The following is a 19,402-nucleotide window of genomic DNA, read 5'->3' on the forward strand; positions in this document are numbered from 1 at the left end:
CTTACATATAAAGCAAAAAAGACCTTTAAAGAAAGGAAGGTGGTCAAGCAACACGAGTACCAATAACAAAATGGTGGTGTTTGGGCTTCAAACTAAGGCCATAAGCTATGATGGGATCAACAAAAGTCTTTTCTTTTCTTTTCTTTTCTTTATGCAGTGGAGCTGGGAAAGCTATAAGAGAAAATGACTAAAGAGTTTTTAATGTGAATTTTCTTGATCACTGATCTCCTCAAAATGAGGACAAATGAGCTCTTAGAAAATTTGTTTTGTCTCCCATTAGGGTTTCTAAGGAAACCTTTAGGTCCCATATGAGATCATGATGCCTTAAGGACCACACATCATCCAGATTTATTTTTATTCATCATGCCTTGAGGACCACATATCATCCAGATATAGTCTTCTGTTTTCCCTCCCCACCAAGCAAGTTCTTTGTTGGTTCCCTTTGTTGATACTCTAATTATGTCTTGTGGTAGGTCTACATGTTATTAAAGATTTTTGTTTCAATTTATTTCTTTGACCATTAACCAAATTTTTGACTTGAAATTCTTTTCTTTTTATAATTATTAATATGCCTCGTTTAGGTTATGCACTCGATTGAAGTTCTGATTTCAGCTTGGGTGTACCACTTGCATGTAATACTAGTAAAGCTGCTTCCTAAGTATATATGAACGATTATTTTCAACTTTCTCTTTTTTTTTTTTTTCTATTTTTTCCTCTAAACAGTGATAGTTAAAAGTTTATTGCCATAACTGGTTTTGATTTACATCGATCAAACTCATCATAAGAGAATATAGTGTTGCTTTCTGAGTTTTATAATTGTATTTAGGATTCAAATTTAAGATCACTGATTAAATAAAAAAGTAGCTTATATTATTCCACCGATTAAAAAAATAGCCGTGACATGAGAGAAATATTTATTCTGATAGGAGTTTAAAAGGATGTCATATATGATGTAATAAAAAGATTACATAATACATTAATTTAGATGCTCAATATATTAAAAAAAAATTGAGTGATGCTTTATAAGGGCTTAATGTACGTGTATATGTAGACACGTACATATTTTTTTAGGGACTATGCCCTTATGAGAGAGTGGGACTTCAACTTGGTCTATTGGTGAATGGGCCAGCTCATTCTCTAAAATGGCTAAGCCATATCTTAGACTAACTCCAAATGATGAGTATTCTATTCCTCAAATTCAATTGGATTTTAGTCCACATGCTTAATTATCATTTGGCATATATGTGGTGGCTCATGTACTTGGATCTGGCTCCTTGTGGCTTCACCCTCAAGGTCTAGCCTCTTTAACTAAGCTCATGGGCCCGGTTCATTACAGCCTAACCTTCTATTATATTCCATACCATGCTTGTTTAGCATTTAAGTCGGTAGAAGAAGTGAGGCTCAATTTTGAGTAAGGGATAGAAAATAAATAGTATCGAGTTAAAATTTTTCATCTATTTATTTAATTTCTTTTAGTTGTATATCTCGTAAATTGTTTTTAGTTATTGTGGCAATGCATAAGAAAAGAAAGCTAAATTTTAAAATGCACATTTAAATTTAAATTAATAGCGTAAGGAGAAAACCAAACCCGAAATAGGTGTCTTGTGTCCGTACCCAATTTGATGGGACCAATCCATGACCACGAGGAGGCCCAATTCTGCCGCGAAATTCAACATGCGATTCGCAACTCTTTCTTCGTCGTCAACTGTTGGAAGATCCTCATCTCCTCCTTTTTAGTTTTACACCACTCTCCCTTTCGTTCACTCTTGGCCACTGTGATCCTTGACTTCCATATCCATTTCTCTCCAAACCTCCTATATATTTGTAGCTGAGCTTCACCCAAAAAGCAATGGCTGGCAAAGAAATCTTACACAAGATGAAGGTATTTTTGCTCTCATTCACTCCGTATTTTTCAATATGTTCTCTGTAAGCACTATTCAACAGCTTCTTAACACTTTCTTGCTAAGACTGGATATGCTGAGTTTGAGTTGAGACATTTTCTCCACTCTTGATTATTCTGTCCCTTGGATCTGGTTGATTTTATGGTATCTGTGTAGAGAATTTTGTCTGTTTGTTTGTTTGTTTGTTTGTACTCCTTTCAATTGGGGGACTGGAATGTGTGTGCTTGAGATTCAATTAGGTGATTTTTTAGATTTTGTTCTATTGTTTGAGATCACTACCAGATGGGTTGCTGATACTCTGGAGCCTAGAGAAGTTCTTTAAATTTTCTACTCTGAGGATGCGTTCTGTTGCAATACAAGTAAGTTATATGGTGTGGATTAGTGAACAATTGATAGGGAGCTAGCTGACGGGTTGGAATTGATGTGTAGTTAATGAGTCAGTTAAGCTCCAACTATAAAAGAACTTGTAACTGTATTGAGAACTTTTTCTGGAATTGTTTAATGAGAAGGATTGTGTACTGTGGCGACATTTCCTCTATTTTCTTGTTTCTTTCATTTTTGTATCACAACAATTGGAATCAGAGCTGTTGATTCGCTGCAATGGCAGGGAAGCTTGCTCTTGTGAATGGAACTAGAGGTTTCTTGATTCTTCTTTCTAGTTTTCTCTTCAGCTCAATCCCCGTTTCTATTTCTTGACTTCTATGTTTCCATTTCTATTTTTGTATTCTTCCTCGTATTTTCTAGTTGTTTTCTTGATTCTTTCTCTAGTTTCCATGCTTGAATCAATTTTTTTTCTCTTCATCTTTCTCTTAAATTTCATTTCTCATTTGCAACAAGAATCATGGATCATTTCCTCTTGAAATCACAAGGACAACGTCAGAGTTGGATGATAGAAGATGTAATGGTTTGTGTTTACGTTGTGAAGAAACTTATTCATTGGGTCTCAATTGTGACAACTGAAAAGGCACCATTGTGACCATTATTGATGATGAAGAAGATAAAGAAGATGAGAAACTAGAGATTGCAGAGAAGGTAGATGTAGTATTTTCAGACACAATCATACCTGACTCTGAATCACAATTTGTTGCTATTTGAACCTCGTGAACCTGCTCCTCATGAAATGACAATGAATTCAGTTGACAGCCTGCAGGAGGAGATCTTAGAAGTGAGGCTTGCTGAAACTCATAGTCATGGTGGGCCATGAAAGTTGAAAAGATGACGTTTTGGGAAAACTGGAGTGTGGAAATGAGGGGGCAAAGTTTGGCTTGATTAAATCAGCTCCTCTTTCAAGAGGGAAAATAAATGGGAAATGTGGAGTTTGTGCAAGAGGAAGATATAGGAGTGTCTTCAATGTTTATAGGCGCTGGTAAAGCATTTGCCAAACAGTTGGATGATAGTAAAAAAGTCAGCTGTCCTTCGAAAGTTCTTTGCAGTGTGTCTTGTGATAGTTCGGGTCTCTTGCAACTTCAGCCGCTTCCTATTGTGGCTGCAATTGCTGCTGAGCAAATATGGATTTTTTGGGGTTCATTAGTTTGTTGTGACTTCATTTCTAGAGAAAGAGATTTAAAGTTAAAAGGCATAAATGTGGTGAAATCATATCCGGGAAGAATCAAACTTAGATGTTCAAGTGTCAAGACCAATTGGACATTTGGAAATAGTAAAATGCAAGATGAAGCACTGTAAATTCCAAAAAGATTCAATTGGGCATTTGGAAATGATAAAATGCAAGATGAAGTTCTTCAAATTGCAAAGAAAATTCAGTTTCAATATGCTGGTGATTCTCAGCTTCGGTATCCAAATTGGCTCTTGAGGTCAAGTAGCTTTTCGAGGGAGTGAGTATTGTTGTAATACAAATAAGTGATACGGTGTGGATTAGTGAATAATTGATAAAGAGCTAATGGGCGATTGCAGAGTAGTTAGTTAGTCAATTAGGCTCTGGCTATAAAAGGACTTGTAAGTGTATTGAGAATTTATTCTGGAATTGATAATGAGAAGGATTGTGTGCCGTTGAGCCTTTTCCTCTGTTTTCTTCTTTCCATTTTGTATGGCAACAGTTTTTGGGAAATTCCAGTTACTAGGTGACATTTGTTCCTGAACCTGAAAGATTTGAAAGTACATTCAATACAAGAATAAACATCAATGACTTAGAGCTTCAATTTTTTTTCCCCCTGAGCTTTGTCTTTTCTTTTTTAGGTGATCAATTTGATTTCTTGCGGATGGAATTTGTTTCATTATCACACGCACACAAAAAGAGGGTTCGATCTTGACTATAATTTATGTTTTACTTCACAATTCACATATGAGGTAATTTTTAGTATATATTGTCGTGCACCCTGCACTAGGAGCCAAGAACATGCCAATTTGCTCTTTTACATTTCCAATTGCTTCTCTTTATGTGTCCCCGTTGTTATCTTTGGTAATCAGTTATTTGTGAGTGGTCAATCTCCAATTAATTTTAAACAAGTATGGGAGTACACATTTTGTGAGTTCTGGAAGTGCTATATTGTAGCTGGCTTTGCTGGTTTTCAGCTATATTTGATATTTTATTATGCTTTAATTTTCTGGTGGACTATTTTTCATTTGAATTACCTCTTTGAATATGCATATCACAGGAAAAAGTTGGATTATGTTCATCTACAGCCTCTGGAAAGGGCAAGAGTAAGATGTCAAAGAATGTAACACATGGCTTTCACTTGGTGAAGGGAAAATCACATCATGCCATGGAAGATTATGTTGTTGCTCAATTTAAGCAAGCTGGTAACAATGAGCTTGGTTTGTTTGCCATATTTGATGGTCATCTGAGCCATGTTATTCCTGATTATTTGAGATTGAATTTGTTTGACAATATCTTAAAAGAGGTAAGTCATGCTGTTTGCTTTTCATGCTGCTGTTAAACTTCTTAATCACTGTGGACACTGTTTTATGTTTTTGATTCAATGGGGAGCTAAACAGCTCAAACCTAGGATCTCTACCCAAATCACCTCCCCACTCTCCCTCTAGCAGAACCACCTGAACTAAATTACTTACGAGCTTTAAACTATACCCTTGGGTTCCCTCTCTCTGTGGGTTTAGATCTATGAACTATCAGTTGTGCTAATGTGGATTGTAGAATTGCCATTTCAATTTGAATTATATAAATTCTTGCTGAAATATAGATCATTTCATAATCTGTGAAGTCTACAGTGGCATCCCAGTTTGCTCTCTCTGTCTCTCTCTCTCTCTCATATTCAAAACCTTTTTTTTGTCTAGATTAAAACCCCATCCATTTTGCAAAAACTACTGTTGTGTAGATATTTTCTGATAGTTGGTCTTTACATTGAGAATCAATCAAACTTATTTCTGGCATTTCAAGTACACTAGAAAAATTGCTCCGACAAAGAAGACCATTAGAATGTTTTGACCTAGAGGGTTCTGTATTTTTTTTTTCTGATGGAGAATATTGTGAGAATGTCTGGACCCTGAGGTTTATATGTTCTCAAAATTGGTTTAATATATTTCAATGAAATGACAATTTGATTAAATAGAAGGTAAATTATTGTGGCCAATGGCTATCGAAAATAACTTGTGATAATTGATGGTAGTTAGACTAGTGGGTGTTTGATGGTGAGCTTATTGACATTTTCGATAGTCAAAATTTTCCAGCATTCCTAAAACACTATTTCCATGTTTGAAATCAAGAAATTTATAAAAATTCAAGTCAATTGATTTTTTTTTTACCAATTCTTGTGCTTGGAATGAAAGAACTTAATTCTTTTTAACTTGGAAATATTCTCATTTCAAAAGAAATAATAGTATTCATGCATGATTATATCATTTAAATCATTTTCTTGCAGATGATTTATTACAAATGAAGCATATAAGGCACAAATAATGTTTTAATCAAAATATTTTCTATGAAACAAAATGGAGCCTAAAAACGAGTACTAATTTTCATGTTTATGCTTTCAGCATGCAGTTGGCATAGCTAAATTTGAGGAAATAAATCTGTTTTTTTCTTTTTCAATTTTTTCCTGCGAGTAGCCAGACTTCTGGAAAGAGCCAGAAAATGCCATGAGGAGAGCATATCATATTACTGATACTACTATTTTGGACAAATCAGCTGATTTGGGTAGGGGGGGTTCTACTGCAGTCACGGCAATATTAATCAACTGTCAGATGCTGGTAGTGGCCAATGTTGGTGATTCTCGAGCTGTTATCTGCAAGAATGGCATGGCCAAGCAACTCTCTGTTGATCATGAACCAAGTGTAGAAAGGAAGGATATTGAGAACAGAGGTGGTTTTGTATCCAATTTCCCAGGTAAGAACTTCACCAGATAAAGGGAAACATGGTTATGCGAGTTTTTGACTCCCACATGAACATTATTATTACACCATTTAAAAGTATATAGTTTGAATTAAGAGTTTTAGCATCATAAGCACTGTCTATTGTTGCTCTGCACAATGCCCATTGGAATATTGAGAAATGCGTTCAACTTGATGATGATTCTCTTTAACAGGAGAACATGGGGTTGGTTATCTTTTTGGTGTGCCATTCGAAAATTATCTATGCCCTTATATCAAACTGGTGAAGTCCTGTGTTCTGAGTAACACTAACCAACCTCACATGTTTGCACACCTTTCCTTTGCTGTCGTTTACTTGTTACTTATTTCTGTCATGGGTTGAAGTTGATATCCTATAAGATTGTCAGCCATGTGATTGGTTGTTACCTTTGCGGTTTGTCCTAGTTTTTGTTGGCCAGCAGTAAAATATAAATTTTATGCATTCAGGGGATGTTCCACGTGTTGATGGGCAATTGGCGGTGGCAAGGGCATTTGGTGACAAGAGCTTGAAAAAGCATCTTAGCTCAGAGCCGGATATCACAAAGGAAGTGATTGATGAGGACACAGAATTTATTATCTTAGCTAGTGATGGATTGTGGAAGGTTGGTCCTATGGAGAACTTTCACTAAACTTTAAATGTCTTCTGCCTTGACCTTTGTTGCGATGATACAACTTTTTGTTTCCCCCTGGAAAAAGTATTAAATAAAATCTGTTCTTCTGGTATGATGCCAGGTGATGTCAAACCAGGAAGCAGCAGATGCTATTAAGGACATAAAGGACGCTCGTTTGGCAGCAAAACACCTTGTAGAAGAGGCACTTAATAGGAAGAGCAAAGATGACATTTCCTGCATAGTTGTAAAATTTCAGTGATCTCTGAACTCCTCTTGGATTATTCGTTTGATGAATAATTCCCAGATACCTGTAATTTTCCTGTAACATTAATAAACCTTGTAATATTTATTTTCTGCCTCTTCTGTAGTAGTTCTGGTCTTCTATTGCAGGAAGAGCTTGCCTGCTGTATTTGGAAGTTGGAGTACAGATTTCTGGTTTTGATCTTCTCATCAACTGTTGATAGTAATGTAAGGGGTTGAGCTTGCTGGTTCTTGGGTTCTTGTCTCGGTTGGTTTCCCCCTTTCTGTATTACATTCTCGCTTATAAAAAAAACTACTTAAAAATTTATTTAAATCATTTTTCAATTTTATTTTAGATAATAGAAAATAAACTCGTACAAAGTATTTCAGTCTTGAAGATGCGAACTGAAAATAATCAATGATCATATTAAAGGTGATGCAGCTTTGAAACTAAACAGTAGTCCTGTATTTTTCAAGGTTACTGTTTTCTTATTTGATTATGCACATTCTTTTATATTGAATTATATCTTGTCAACTCTGCCATAGTTGCTGATGGATACTGACAACTATCTTCCTCTGTTTTTTCTCCTTCAAAGTTGAAATGGCCTCATCTCTGAGATGGAAGATTCCCTCCTGAACAGCAAATTCCCAGCAGGTTTATCTTATTACTTCACTCATCTTCCTCCAGCCCTTTCCTTTGTAGCGCTTTTGAGAACGATTCTCTTTTAATATGCTATTACTAGTCTTTTCATTCAAACTTCTAAGGATTCTTCCCAATGAACCCGTCAAAATAAACAAAAATACAGACTAATTATGGTAGTTTGAATCTTCTGCACTCTTGCACTGCGATACGTACACTCCATCACTATAAGATAGATAATTTACAATGTTGAAATTCAATGATGAAGTCCAAACATTTCAGGCCAACTTGAGTCTGAGTGGTGCTCCACCCTTGGAAAAGGATTCCTCATTATTGTAGCAAAGGAAGAATGAAGAGCCTTACCAAATTCATATATGACCAAATGAAAGTTCAAAAGATAATATTAGCTAGTCATTCCAAAGCAATCAACAACATTATATATAGAATAACAAGTACAAGAGTGAAATTCCAGAAAGCACTAGCACATGTATATTATATAATAGAGACTCCAATCCATTCTCTTTTAATAAGAAATTTCGAGTTCGAATCTAAGTTTGGAATACATTGAAAACTGAGAATTTGAAAACCGAGAATGAGTCTATCCAATGCGAATCCAAATTAGTTGAGCCAGTCGATTACGAATATCAAAAGATATATACCCAAAATATATATATAAGATTTAGGACAATAAACATCATATCAAACACATACCACTTAATTATAAAAGTCTAGTTTGCATGATGTAATATATAAGAATACAATAACTACATATGACATACAACAACATGAAGTGAAAGCAAACTTGCCTCAACTTCCACATAATGATTCATGATATATTGTCCTTATATTCTTGTAGATATAATATATATAGCATACTGAAAGTGCTTGAAGCTAGGCATAAGATGACAGAAGAGAGGGAGCATGGTGGGGTTCTTTGTTCACAGGATTTGGGATCGTTTGTAAGTAGCAGAATTATTCCCTGGTATGGTTATATGATATTTGCCTCTTTCATCAGCTTGCCTGAACTGGCTTTCCTTTAACTGAGCCTGTCCACCAAACAACCCTTTGCGGCCGCTGGACCCTTCCCCGTAGGATTCAGCTGAGCTCTTCCTTCGCCTCTCGTTGTGTCCTGCCAAACGCCTGCGGCAACTCCTTTTTGCTTCATCAAACTCTGACAGCTCATGGAACCTTAAAAAGCTCAAATAACATTAGGTAAATGGAATAATATGAATATTCTTGTCTGTTCAAATGCACTTTTACAAGAGAAATCATGTCATTTTAATTATAAATATGAAAATGCACATGAAATTTAAAAGCACATGTTTACCTGCTGCATTGTTGACAAAACCTCTGCCTAATGCCAGAAACAATGACTGCTGGTGCCTTTGCATGAATCTCACACACCTTATGTCGCCTGTGGTACCTCTTAGCCTCGGTTAAATCAGCTCCACATCTCTCCACCTGGCAAGACGGCGACGATGACCCGCCGCTGCTGCCACCTCCACCACTATTCCCTCTCTTCCCATGCACCATACCAACTCCTTTTTTCTTCTCATCATCAACAAACCCACCACTTCCGTCTTCTTCTTCCATATCATCATCTAAATCTTCATCAACAATGCAATCATCTTTGAACATCACTCTTTCTCTGGAACTGCGCTTCCCTTCATGTGCTTTGGCATCCATTGTTAAAGAGTTGGCTGGGCAAATGAATATGTGGTACTTGAAGTACTTAAAGGAAGGCTTGAGAGAGAGAGAAAGAGAGAGAGGACACAAGGGTGATAAAGATGGATGGAGGACCACAAAGCTACACTTATATATATTCTTGGGTGTTTGTATTGAGTGTATGTGCGTGTTTATGTCAGTGAAAAAAGTGGATCATTGCAAGTTTTGAAAGAAAGAATTAAAAGAAAGAAAAGGGTTTGTAGTTAAGCTTCTTTTTCTGCCTAAATCTTGTTCTTGGGGGTTATAGAGTGATAGTTTCATTTGGTACTGAAGCTTGTGCTGTGCTCACTCTCAATTATTGATCCCAAAGGTGGTCCTGCCTCTGAAAATTATTTTTAAGATTTGTTATTTATATATGCATTCTTATTAAGCCACCCAAGCCCTAATATGAGTGAGTATCGAGTTCTGGTATATATACCTGAATCATCAATGAATTATTTCAACACTCTATCTATGTTTTGATAACTAATGCCTCCTCGTTGGAAACCACTTCAATCTCATATTTTGTAATTTTTTTTTCTAGAAAACCATATAACTTGCCTAGAATACACCATGTATCACCTCTAAGTATATGGTCACTCACAAAAAATCAGTTTTTTATCAACTCAAAAAAATACATATGATCCAAAACATCGATATGGAAATAACATGAAAGCATCAATGATGCTTAATATTAAAGAGAATTAGCCTTTTTCTCCAAATATATACTATAATTTTATTAATGAATAAATCAGAAAAAAACTTATTAATGTGGATGTGTATAAATGTCCAAAGAAATTTGATTTTTTTAAAAAAGGTTTTAGGACAGAGAAAGAAGTGAAAAACAATGTGAAGTGATAATAGTGGTTGGCAGAGGTATGTGAAGGACACATCAGAATTTTGATTGTAGTGTTAAATGTAGGGTACGGCACCAGTGCAATGGTTGCACAAAATTCTGCTTCTTTAAGTTGGACATGCAGAGTTCCCTATGCTTCATCTCTTCTCTTTTCTTTTACACCCATGCCCATGGACCTTTATTCTCTCTCTCTCTCTCTCCTTTTTGTTCTTCTGTCGTTATTACAAGATGTGAGATTTGATTTCATGTGCATGAATCATCAATCATCATCTTTTAATTATTAAACTAGATTCTATTACAATCGATGTTAATATAGCTTATATCATATGTTTGTATTCATACAGCCTAGCTTTCATGATTTTCTTTTAGGTAAATTAGATTAAAAAATTTAAATTTTTATATAAAATTTTAATTATATCTATTTATTTTTGTATAAAATAATTAAACTTTTGAGATTAGTTACAATTATCTTTATATTTTTAAATTAATTTAACTAAAAAATTTATCAATATTTATGATCTATAATTATTTTGTTATCATCAGCATAATTAATTCACTAATCGAGAAATTTAGACGAATTTGACAATCACTTTAAAAAAAATAAGTTCAATTTTAACTGACATAATAATCGATTAAGTAAGCTAGTTTAAAAGTAAAATCTAAAGAATATAAATTTAAAAATTATATCGCATTAATAAAATATTATTAAAATTTAAAAATAATTTTTGAATAATCCATGTAGAAAATGATAAAAGTAAAATTACGATAATAAGAGAAGGTTAATTGGAATTTATATTTCTTGAACTCAAATGAGAAGTTACATTAGTTCATATTGAGTGTTTTTATGAATTTTATTCGTGGAGTAAAGTTGAAGCAAAATAAGAGGAGAAAATTGAGATAAATTGTAATTAAATGTTGATTAAAAAGTTTGATGATGTGATAATTAATTTAAATTAAAAAAAAGTCACCTATTAATGGATATTTTTTTTATCAAAATTAATTTAGAGAAATGGATACAATAATAACTAATTTCAAATTTCAAAAAGATTCAATATTTTACATAATAATTAAAAAAATAAATATAATTAAAAATTCACATAAAAATTTAAATTATTTAGTTCAATAGGCCTTTCTTTTATAATGAAAATCAGAATCTACCATTTTTTTTCACATTTTCTTTTTTTCAAGAAATTTGTTGGTATAAACCAAACTCACTACCTGATTTACAAAATAACGTTAAAATTAATGGCCTTTCACCTCCTACTTGTTCTATACCTTTCAAATTATTTCACAGAGTCAGACTAAAGTCAAAGCATAACAAGACTTGACGGTTTTAGCCTTTAGAATTTGTTTTTTGAAATGAAAATTAAGGGAATAAAATTAAAATCTCTCAAACTTATTTAAATACACTTATTATCAGATTAAAACTAAGACTGTGCAGCATTTAAAATTTATAATTATATATATTATAATATTTTTATAATTTTATATATTTATACCATTTAATTCTTTAATTAAATGTAAAATTAGATGGTTAATATTTATTGACATAAAAATTAAATAATTTAATTTTATAAAACATATGAACATGTAATTAAATATATTTTTAAAAAAAATTAAAGATCTAATAACAAGTATGGCTATGGTTATAGGAGGAAGGAATTGAAGTGCATATAAATAAAAATTAAATTACAAATTTTTTTTTAAAATTTTTTTTGAGGAAAGTAAAAAATAGTAGCAGGAGATATGATTATATGATAGGACCCCACACAAGTTTTTCACGTGGCTACCGTGCCATCAAAAATTGCATCCAGGACATGACAAAGACATCACACTCACTACTTATATTGATAGAATCAAATTAAAAATTGAAGTTATTGATAAATAATAATTGAGAAATTTTAATCATATAAAAAAATTAAATAAATTTAATTTGATAGTGAATGTATTTAGATAAATTTAAAAGATTTTAAATTTTAATTTTTTAATTTTTAATTTTCAATTAAAAAAATTAAATTTTATTTTATTTTTACATGATTATTAAGAAGCAATTAATGATTTAAAGTGGAAAAAGAAAGATAGAAGAGTAAAAAAAAGAAGAGAGAATCATGGGTGAGTTTTGATTAAAATTGGAATTTATGCTGGGGATAGGATTCCTGACCATCATTAGAGTTGAAATTGCCAAAACAACAACAACTAAAAAGATAAAAGAATAAAAAAAATATTGACCAATAGAAAGGTCACAAAAATTTTTGGACGAATAAAAAAAAAAAAAAATCAATGGTCATTTATCAGAACTTACCTGGCTTTCACCTCCCCACTCTTCCGCGTCGCTCTTTCCTTTTTGGTTTGTTTTTCCTTTTTGGATACTACAACTGTCAAGCTTATTAAACCCTGAATCTAACGACATTTTAACTCTTTTTTTTTTTTTTTTTTTTTTCTAAAAATTTTATTCCATGGATTTTTTAAAATTCATTCAAATTTCGAAGAATGAAAGCCAATTTATTAAACAAATTTTGACTTTACTTTATACGTCTAAATTTTGAATAATAAAATTAAAAATTAAAAACTAAAAATTAAAAATTTAATTAATTATCTAAAAGGTTTGAAAATATTGATAGGACGTTACCTTAAAAGGTATTTCACCACCATAGAGTGCTCATCACTTTCAATATTGAGTTGGATTTTGGTCCTATATATATTCTTCTTGCTCTTTTTTTTTTTTTTTTTTTTTTTGAGCTTGCAGATATATTATTCTTCATTTATTTATTATTATTATAAGTTTGGTGGTACATTGAGTCTTTTTATTTTTTTTTTATTTTTTAATATAATTTTATTTTTTATTAAAAAATAATTTTTTCAAAGTTTTGTTAAAAAATATTATTATGTAAAAATTCATTTAAATCATCTTCCTATAAAATAATAGTTTCAGAGAGAATTATGTTTATAAAAAAATTTAAATTAAATATAAATAAAAACAGTTACATCTGTCAAAATAATCCGAACCAAAACTAGAATAAAGAAAGAAAAAATTCTGCGTAGTATCTAAGCATATAAAAAATTCAATTTCAATAAAAGAATTTTTTTTAGAACAAAAATCTACATCAAATACCCTAATTTTAAAATCGACAATAATTGTATCCGAAATTCAAAATCAATTTGTAGAAAATTAAAATTTTCTTACTATGAATGCTAAATATGTACTAATTTAATAAAATATATGGTGTTTTCTATGTGTACAAAATAAATCATAAGTGAATGCATACTTTTTTTTAATTATTTTTCTTTCAACCACGTATTGCTACTCTTGATTTTTATTTAAAAAGTCACTTTGTATTTCACTTTTACTTGCATTATATTTAATACAAGTTTTATAAATGTATTTATTTAATTATTATATTTGCATTAAAAAATACCGTTGAATTTTATATCAGTTTAGACACTCCTTAAACTTAAATTAATTTTTCTTTTAAATTAAAGCCGAACGAAATTTAATATATATTTTTTCCTTTCAGATATATCAATTTTATACAAATAAAACTATTAAGGCTTTCAAATTTTAATCGACCGACATGTGATGCACACGTAATAAGAAGATTAAACATATTAAAATATTATCATTATTAAAATTTATATAATTATAAAATTAAATAAAATATATTAATTTCTTTTAATTTTTTTCATCTCGTCATTAGAAAAAATCCATTAAATGGAGTATTGCTAATTAAAAAATTAAACTAGAACCTCCTAAGAATATGAGATGAGGCTAATTTACTCTGGAAATTTTAGTTTAAGGAGAAATAACACTTAAAAATATAAAGAGTGTATTACTCTATTTTAAATTAATATGAGAATTTAATATACCTTCTCACACTTAAAATTAAATATTCGGAGCATGATGTTCTGATAATAAATTCAATATTTAATAGGAGACTAATACTATTTTAAAAAATAAATCGTGTCTATTTTATTCATAAAAATTAATTTAAAAAGAAAAAGATTATCTTAGATTACAAGAGACACGTTACCTTATCTTAAATTAATGTAAAATTTAACTTTGCATTTCGCCATTAAAAATGACTGACATAATTACGGGCCGATATCGTTTTATTATGCATTATTAAAAAAAAATCTTTATCAACATCGTTCATGACAGTGCCAAACGTGATTAGTATAAATTATCTTATAATGAAGTTAAATAGTTATATTTTATAAATTTTATTATTGATATTGTTAAAAATTAAATATGTAATTACACTTCTAAAAAATTCAGATGTGAAAATGAAAAAGAAATAAAGTGAGAGTGCAAAATAGTTGTCAGATAAAGATAATTGGAATTGCAGTTATAGGTCATTTTCGATTTGCACATAGGAAAAAAATGAATATTGGAATTATGTTTAGTTGTTTTTTTTTTTTTTTTTTGAAATGGTATGTTTAGTTGCTTTCTATTCATGTTTAGATCAATCTTTTCCAGCTGGAATTTTATTTGGAAATTAAATGAACAAAGTAGAGAGCGTATCAGATTCTATGAGTTTTTATTTTTGTTTGAAACATGCAAATCGACAAAATTTATGCACTTTGAGGATAGAATGCTAAATGTGAGACAGCTGCCTCTTCTCTCAATTTATTCACGTTCCTTATATTTTTGGCCAAAAAATTATTTATATTTTTTTAATATTTTTGGTATTTTTATATTTTTAATTCTACAATGATAAATACTTTTAATATTTAAGCAATTTAATTACTATTGTTAATATTTAATTTTTTAATTTTTAGTATTAAAAATAAAAGAATTATGAAATATTAGAATAAACCACCAGAACATATTATATTTTATATATATATCAAATGTTGATAGTAACCCACCAAAAACTTACAAAAAAAAAAAAGAAGGAAAATTCAGATGAAGAATTGGGAAAACAAAGAAGCTAGGTAGAACCAGCTTTATCCCAGAGTTTGTATGCCCTTGTTAGGCTAGATCATGACATATGGGTCAATTCATTGAAATAGGGCTTTTGCTTTGGCAAACTCTTACTTCAGGGAGTTCATAAATTGGTTTGGGCCTTCAAATTAAAATTTATTTTAATTGTTTAAAGTGCAATTATTTTCCACTTCACTGTTATAAAACTATATTGATTAGAAAATTTGATGATGAGAATTGATAGCCCTTTTGAGAAACCCTTCACTGCTAGCTTTGAAACAATTGATTGCAACACAAAATTGAAGAGAGGATTTTGATGTGGAACAAACAGCAACGCCTTAGAATTGAGGACTTGCAAAATCCAGTATGCAATTGCCATGGTGCAGTGGTGAAATGATGACAGGAGTAGTAGCAATTAGGGTTTGATATGAATTGGGGTAATTTAATAATTTTTAGTTAGATTTAGATAAATTTAAATAAAAAGTTTTAATCAGTCATATTAAAACTAATATATTTGATTTAATCACCAAAATGAAAATACATTTTTTATTGGTTTATGCCAATTAATTAATTAATAATAATAATAATAAATAATTCATTAATCAACTTATTTATTTGTTAATTTATTTTTAACAATTCTTTTCTGTGGTATTAGAAGGAAAAGGTACGGCAAGTGGAAAAATATGGCGGAGACCAAGATAATAGGCGTCGTTGGCAGTGGCCAGATGGGCTCTGGTATCGCGCAACTTGCCGCCGTATACGGGCTCGATGTCTTGCTCCTTGACACGGATCTTGCTGCTCTCTCCAGAGCTAGAAAATCTATTGCCGGTAACATCCAGCGTCTCGTCTCCAAAGGTCACCTCTCTCAGGTCAATCAAATATTATATGTTTTCTTCCTGTTGGTTGTTTTGTCTAATGCTTTGTTTGGTTGGAGGGAAGAGAAAAGAAAAGAAAAGAAAAGAAAAGAAAAGAAGTTTCTCAAATTTGTCTTGTTTGGACATGAATTAGGAGAGAAGAAGAGAAAGGAGAGGAAAAGAGGGGAAATTGTATTTCCCAATTTGTTGCAAATGCCCCAACAAATTTCCCCCCAATTTGGTGGGAAAGAGTGGGAAATAGGTATAAAGCACCTGCATATACTTCTTTCTTTTACAGGAGAAATTTGATTTCTTCTCTAAACTACTTATTTATCCAAACATCATAGAGTAAATAAAAATTTTTTTTCTTTTCTTTTCTATTCATTTCCTCTCTTTAATTTCTCTCCAATTCTCCTGCACAATTAAGGATCGAAACATAGGGTAAGGAGTTTTATGAGTTTCTAAGTTAAAATTGACATATTCGGTTAATCAACAGACTCAAAACGCTTCTTATTAAGTTAAAAAAATGCTGGGTGTCGGAATTTGTATATCCAGACCCCACCGACGGTCGACTCCAGCCTAAAACCCGAATTTGAACCTAGCAAATGCATACCCATTTTGAAGAGTAGCACGTTGTAAAATTGTGCATATATCTGCACTATAAGGGAAGTGCTTGCTTGCTTTTACCCTTGCCAACCATAAATACAAACTTGTGTGGCTGGTAAGAATCACCAATTTACTCTATTTATTCTTTCATTCTTATTGTGTATTGGCTTGTGAAATAATTATCTGTTGGTCTTAATTTTATCCTTTTATTGTTTATGTGCCACTTTAATCTAATCATTATGCAAACTTGCGGTTTTAATGATTTTAGGTTCAAATTAGATTGGGTCTTGAGAGTTGAAATATTTTTTGATGGGATTTTAAGCTACCAACTGAACTTTTACACTGAAATAGTTGGTTCCGGTGTTAGTAAGATGTTAATAGGAATAATGGGATTGAGCTTTATTAACTTCAAGAATACCTGGCTACTGTGAGAATAAGATGTTGATAAAAATATGGTTTTCCCGTAAACCCATGTGCATGAACTTTAAAATATTATGCCTATTCCACTTGACAGGCAGCTTTCAGTGAAGCTGTGGGGCGTCTATATTGCACCTCAAAGTTGGAAGAGCTGCATGAGGCAGATTTTGTTATTGAAGCTATTGTGGAATCTGAAGATGTGAAGAAAAAGTTATTTCTTGAACTAGATAAGATTGTTAAAAGTTCTGCCATTTTGGCTTCCAATACAAGTTCTATCTCCATAACACGTCTTGCCTCAGCAACTAGCACGCCGAGCCAGGTTGTGCTTAGATTATTTCTTCTTTTACCCTTAGTTTACCTTGGAACATATAATAAGCACATTTAATTCATTAAAATATCTCCCATATCAACATTTTGTGCGAGTCTACTATGGAGTTTCTTTCTTCCGTTTCATCATGTTTATGCATTATTTTCAACAAATCAAGATTCTAACTAGGTCATGGAAAACATATCATCTGCAGGTAATTGGCATGCACTTTATGAATCCTCCCCCAATAATGAAATTAGTTGAGATTGTGCGTGGTGCAGACACATCAGATGAGACATTTTACGCAACCAAGACCTTGGCAGAGAGGTGACCGAAATACACTCTTACTAGAAACTTAATTGCCGTTTGAATGATTAAATTTTGGTATTCGCTGTATATATAATGATGGGCATATGAAAATTTAATTTATTTTTAATATTAGCTTATACAAGTGATTGAACTTCTTGTGCATCAAAATGACTAGATAATTCGATATTAAAGCTCAATTATTTATATTGTGCACTTCCATTATTTATATTTTCAATATGGGACTTTTTACCCAATTAATTTCCCAATGCTTCCCTGTGAGTGCAAACACATGGTTATTACTTGACAATTAATTGGCATTAATTCAATATGGGCTCAATCATACGGCCAAGTGAGTGGTTAATCTCACAGCCCAATCAGAGCTCGAATAATATATTAAATTTGAAGAGAGTGACAAACATATTGTACTTTAATTCATTTTTAGTATGGAATGTACAATTTATTGAGCTGTTTGCGCATAAAAAATGACTAATCAATCCAATATTAGTATATCACAACTCATCCATTTATATTGCGTCATTCCATTATTGAATTTTCAATGGGACTTTCTACCAAATTTATTTCCCAACATATGCATGTGCCTGCGATAAAAAACTTTGTTATACTTTAACATCCATTAAATATTTCTGGATGGTCTCTATTCTTTGTTTCTCCTCTGTTTTTAAGTTGCAGTAGGCAAACAGAATATCTCTCTTCCTTTTTTTTTTATTGTCCTTACTGCATTATAATAATTACAGTCCACTATCTGCTTTAACACCAATGGCTGTTATATCTGCAGGTTTGGCAAGACAGTTATATGCTCACAGGATTTTTCTGGTTTCATTGTAAACCGAATTCTAATGCCAATGATAAACGAAGCATTTCATACTCTTTATACAGGAGTGGCAACAAAGGAGGACATTGACACAGGAATGAAGTTAGGAACAAACCATCCAATGGGTCCTTTAGAGCTTGCAGATTTTATTGGATTAGATGTCTGCCTGTCAATAATGAAAGTGCTTCATGCTGGCTTAGGGGACAGTAAATATGCTCCCTGTCCACTTCTCGTGCAGTATGTTGATGCAGGTCGTGTTGGACGAAAACGTGGCATCGGAGTATATGACTATCGTAAATCCCTTGAACAAGTAAAGCCATCAGCTCGGCTTTGAAATTTATAGCATAGTATTTTGCCAATAGTGTAGTGCTTTGTAAATAAATTACATGCAAATAAGTGTCCAATACCAACTCCTCCTACTGTTGTTTTCTTCCTTTGGATCCTTGCAAATTAAGAACAAGCTCCCAGAAGGTGGGCAAGATTCCCCCATCCCCACACTTATATAAGGGGAAGATTGTGCTTGAAGTAATGAACTTCACAGACTTTTCTATCATCTGTTCAAATATATTGATGAATTGTTAATATTATAGCCTAGTAGATTCTTTAATAAGACCTCAATATGACATTGCCTTGTCATTTTGTTATATTATAACTCAGATACCAAGCAGATGATTTGATGTGAATCTAATTCGATGTAAATCGGTTTACTTTGGTATTCTTTCTATTATCTTATTTTCAATAATATTCTGAATTCTATCAGATACAATGATGGTGATAGCATCGATTTAAAATTATTGAGTACCGTAATGCGACAGTATGCACGCCTAGAAGATCCCAAGGGAAGTTCCAGAGCCTTCAATTTTAACAATGTCAGACGCTTTTTG

At 31.9% G+C, this 19,402-nt stretch overlaps 3 protein-coding genes across 3 annotated transcripts; 2 read left to right on the forward strand and 1 right to left on the reverse strand.

Annotated features, from left to right (window-relative positions):
- The first annotated feature begins 1,662 nt into the window (after positions 1-1,662).
- On the forward strand, positions 1,663-7,337 carry LOC110610445 (probable protein phosphatase 2C 39). Its single transcript, XM_021750368.2, has 5 exons — positions 1,663-1,882; positions 4,514-4,759; positions 5,922-6,198; positions 6,669-6,823; positions 6,954-7,337. Exons 1-5 carry the CDS (start codon positions 1,850-1,852, stop codon positions 7,089-7,091), a joined length of 849 nt encoding a protein of 282 aa, XP_021606060.1. The 5' UTR covers positions 1,663-1,849; the 3' UTR covers positions 7,092-7,337.
- Positions 7,338-8,409: 1,072 nt separating this feature from the next.
- LOC110610446 (squamosa promoter-binding protein 1) lies at positions 8,410-9,400 on the reverse strand. The gene is made up of 2 exons (XM_021750369.2): positions 9,040-9,400; positions 8,410-8,900 (listed from the first exon to the last, which is right to left on the reverse strand). The coding sequence occupies exons 1-2, from the start codon at positions 9,396-9,398 to the stop codon at positions 8,651-8,653; spliced, it is 609 nt and encodes a 202-aa protein (XP_021606061.1). The 5' UTR covers positions 9,399-9,400; the 3' UTR covers positions 8,410-8,650.
- Positions 9,401-15,615: 6,215 nt separating this feature from the next.
- Positions 15,616-19,071, forward strand: LOC110610444 (3-hydroxybutyryl-CoA dehydrogenase). Its single transcript, XM_021750367.2, has 5 exons — positions 15,616-15,630; positions 15,849-16,062; positions 17,168-17,389; positions 17,592-17,704; positions 18,483-19,071. Exons 2-5 carry the CDS (start codon positions 15,877-15,879, stop codon positions 18,850-18,852), a joined length of 891 nt encoding a protein of 296 aa, XP_021606059.1. The 5' UTR covers positions 15,616-15,630; positions 15,849-15,876; the 3' UTR covers positions 18,853-19,071.
- Positions 19,072-19,402: the final 331 nt, after the last annotated feature.

The sequence above is a fragment of the Manihot esculenta genome, chromosome 3 (genome assembly GCF_001659605.2).
Source record: "Manihot esculenta cultivar AM560-2 chromosome 3, M.esculenta_v8, whole genome shotgun sequence".
NCBI lineage: Eukaryota > Viridiplantae > Streptophyta > Magnoliopsida > Malpighiales > Euphorbiaceae > Manihot > Manihot esculenta.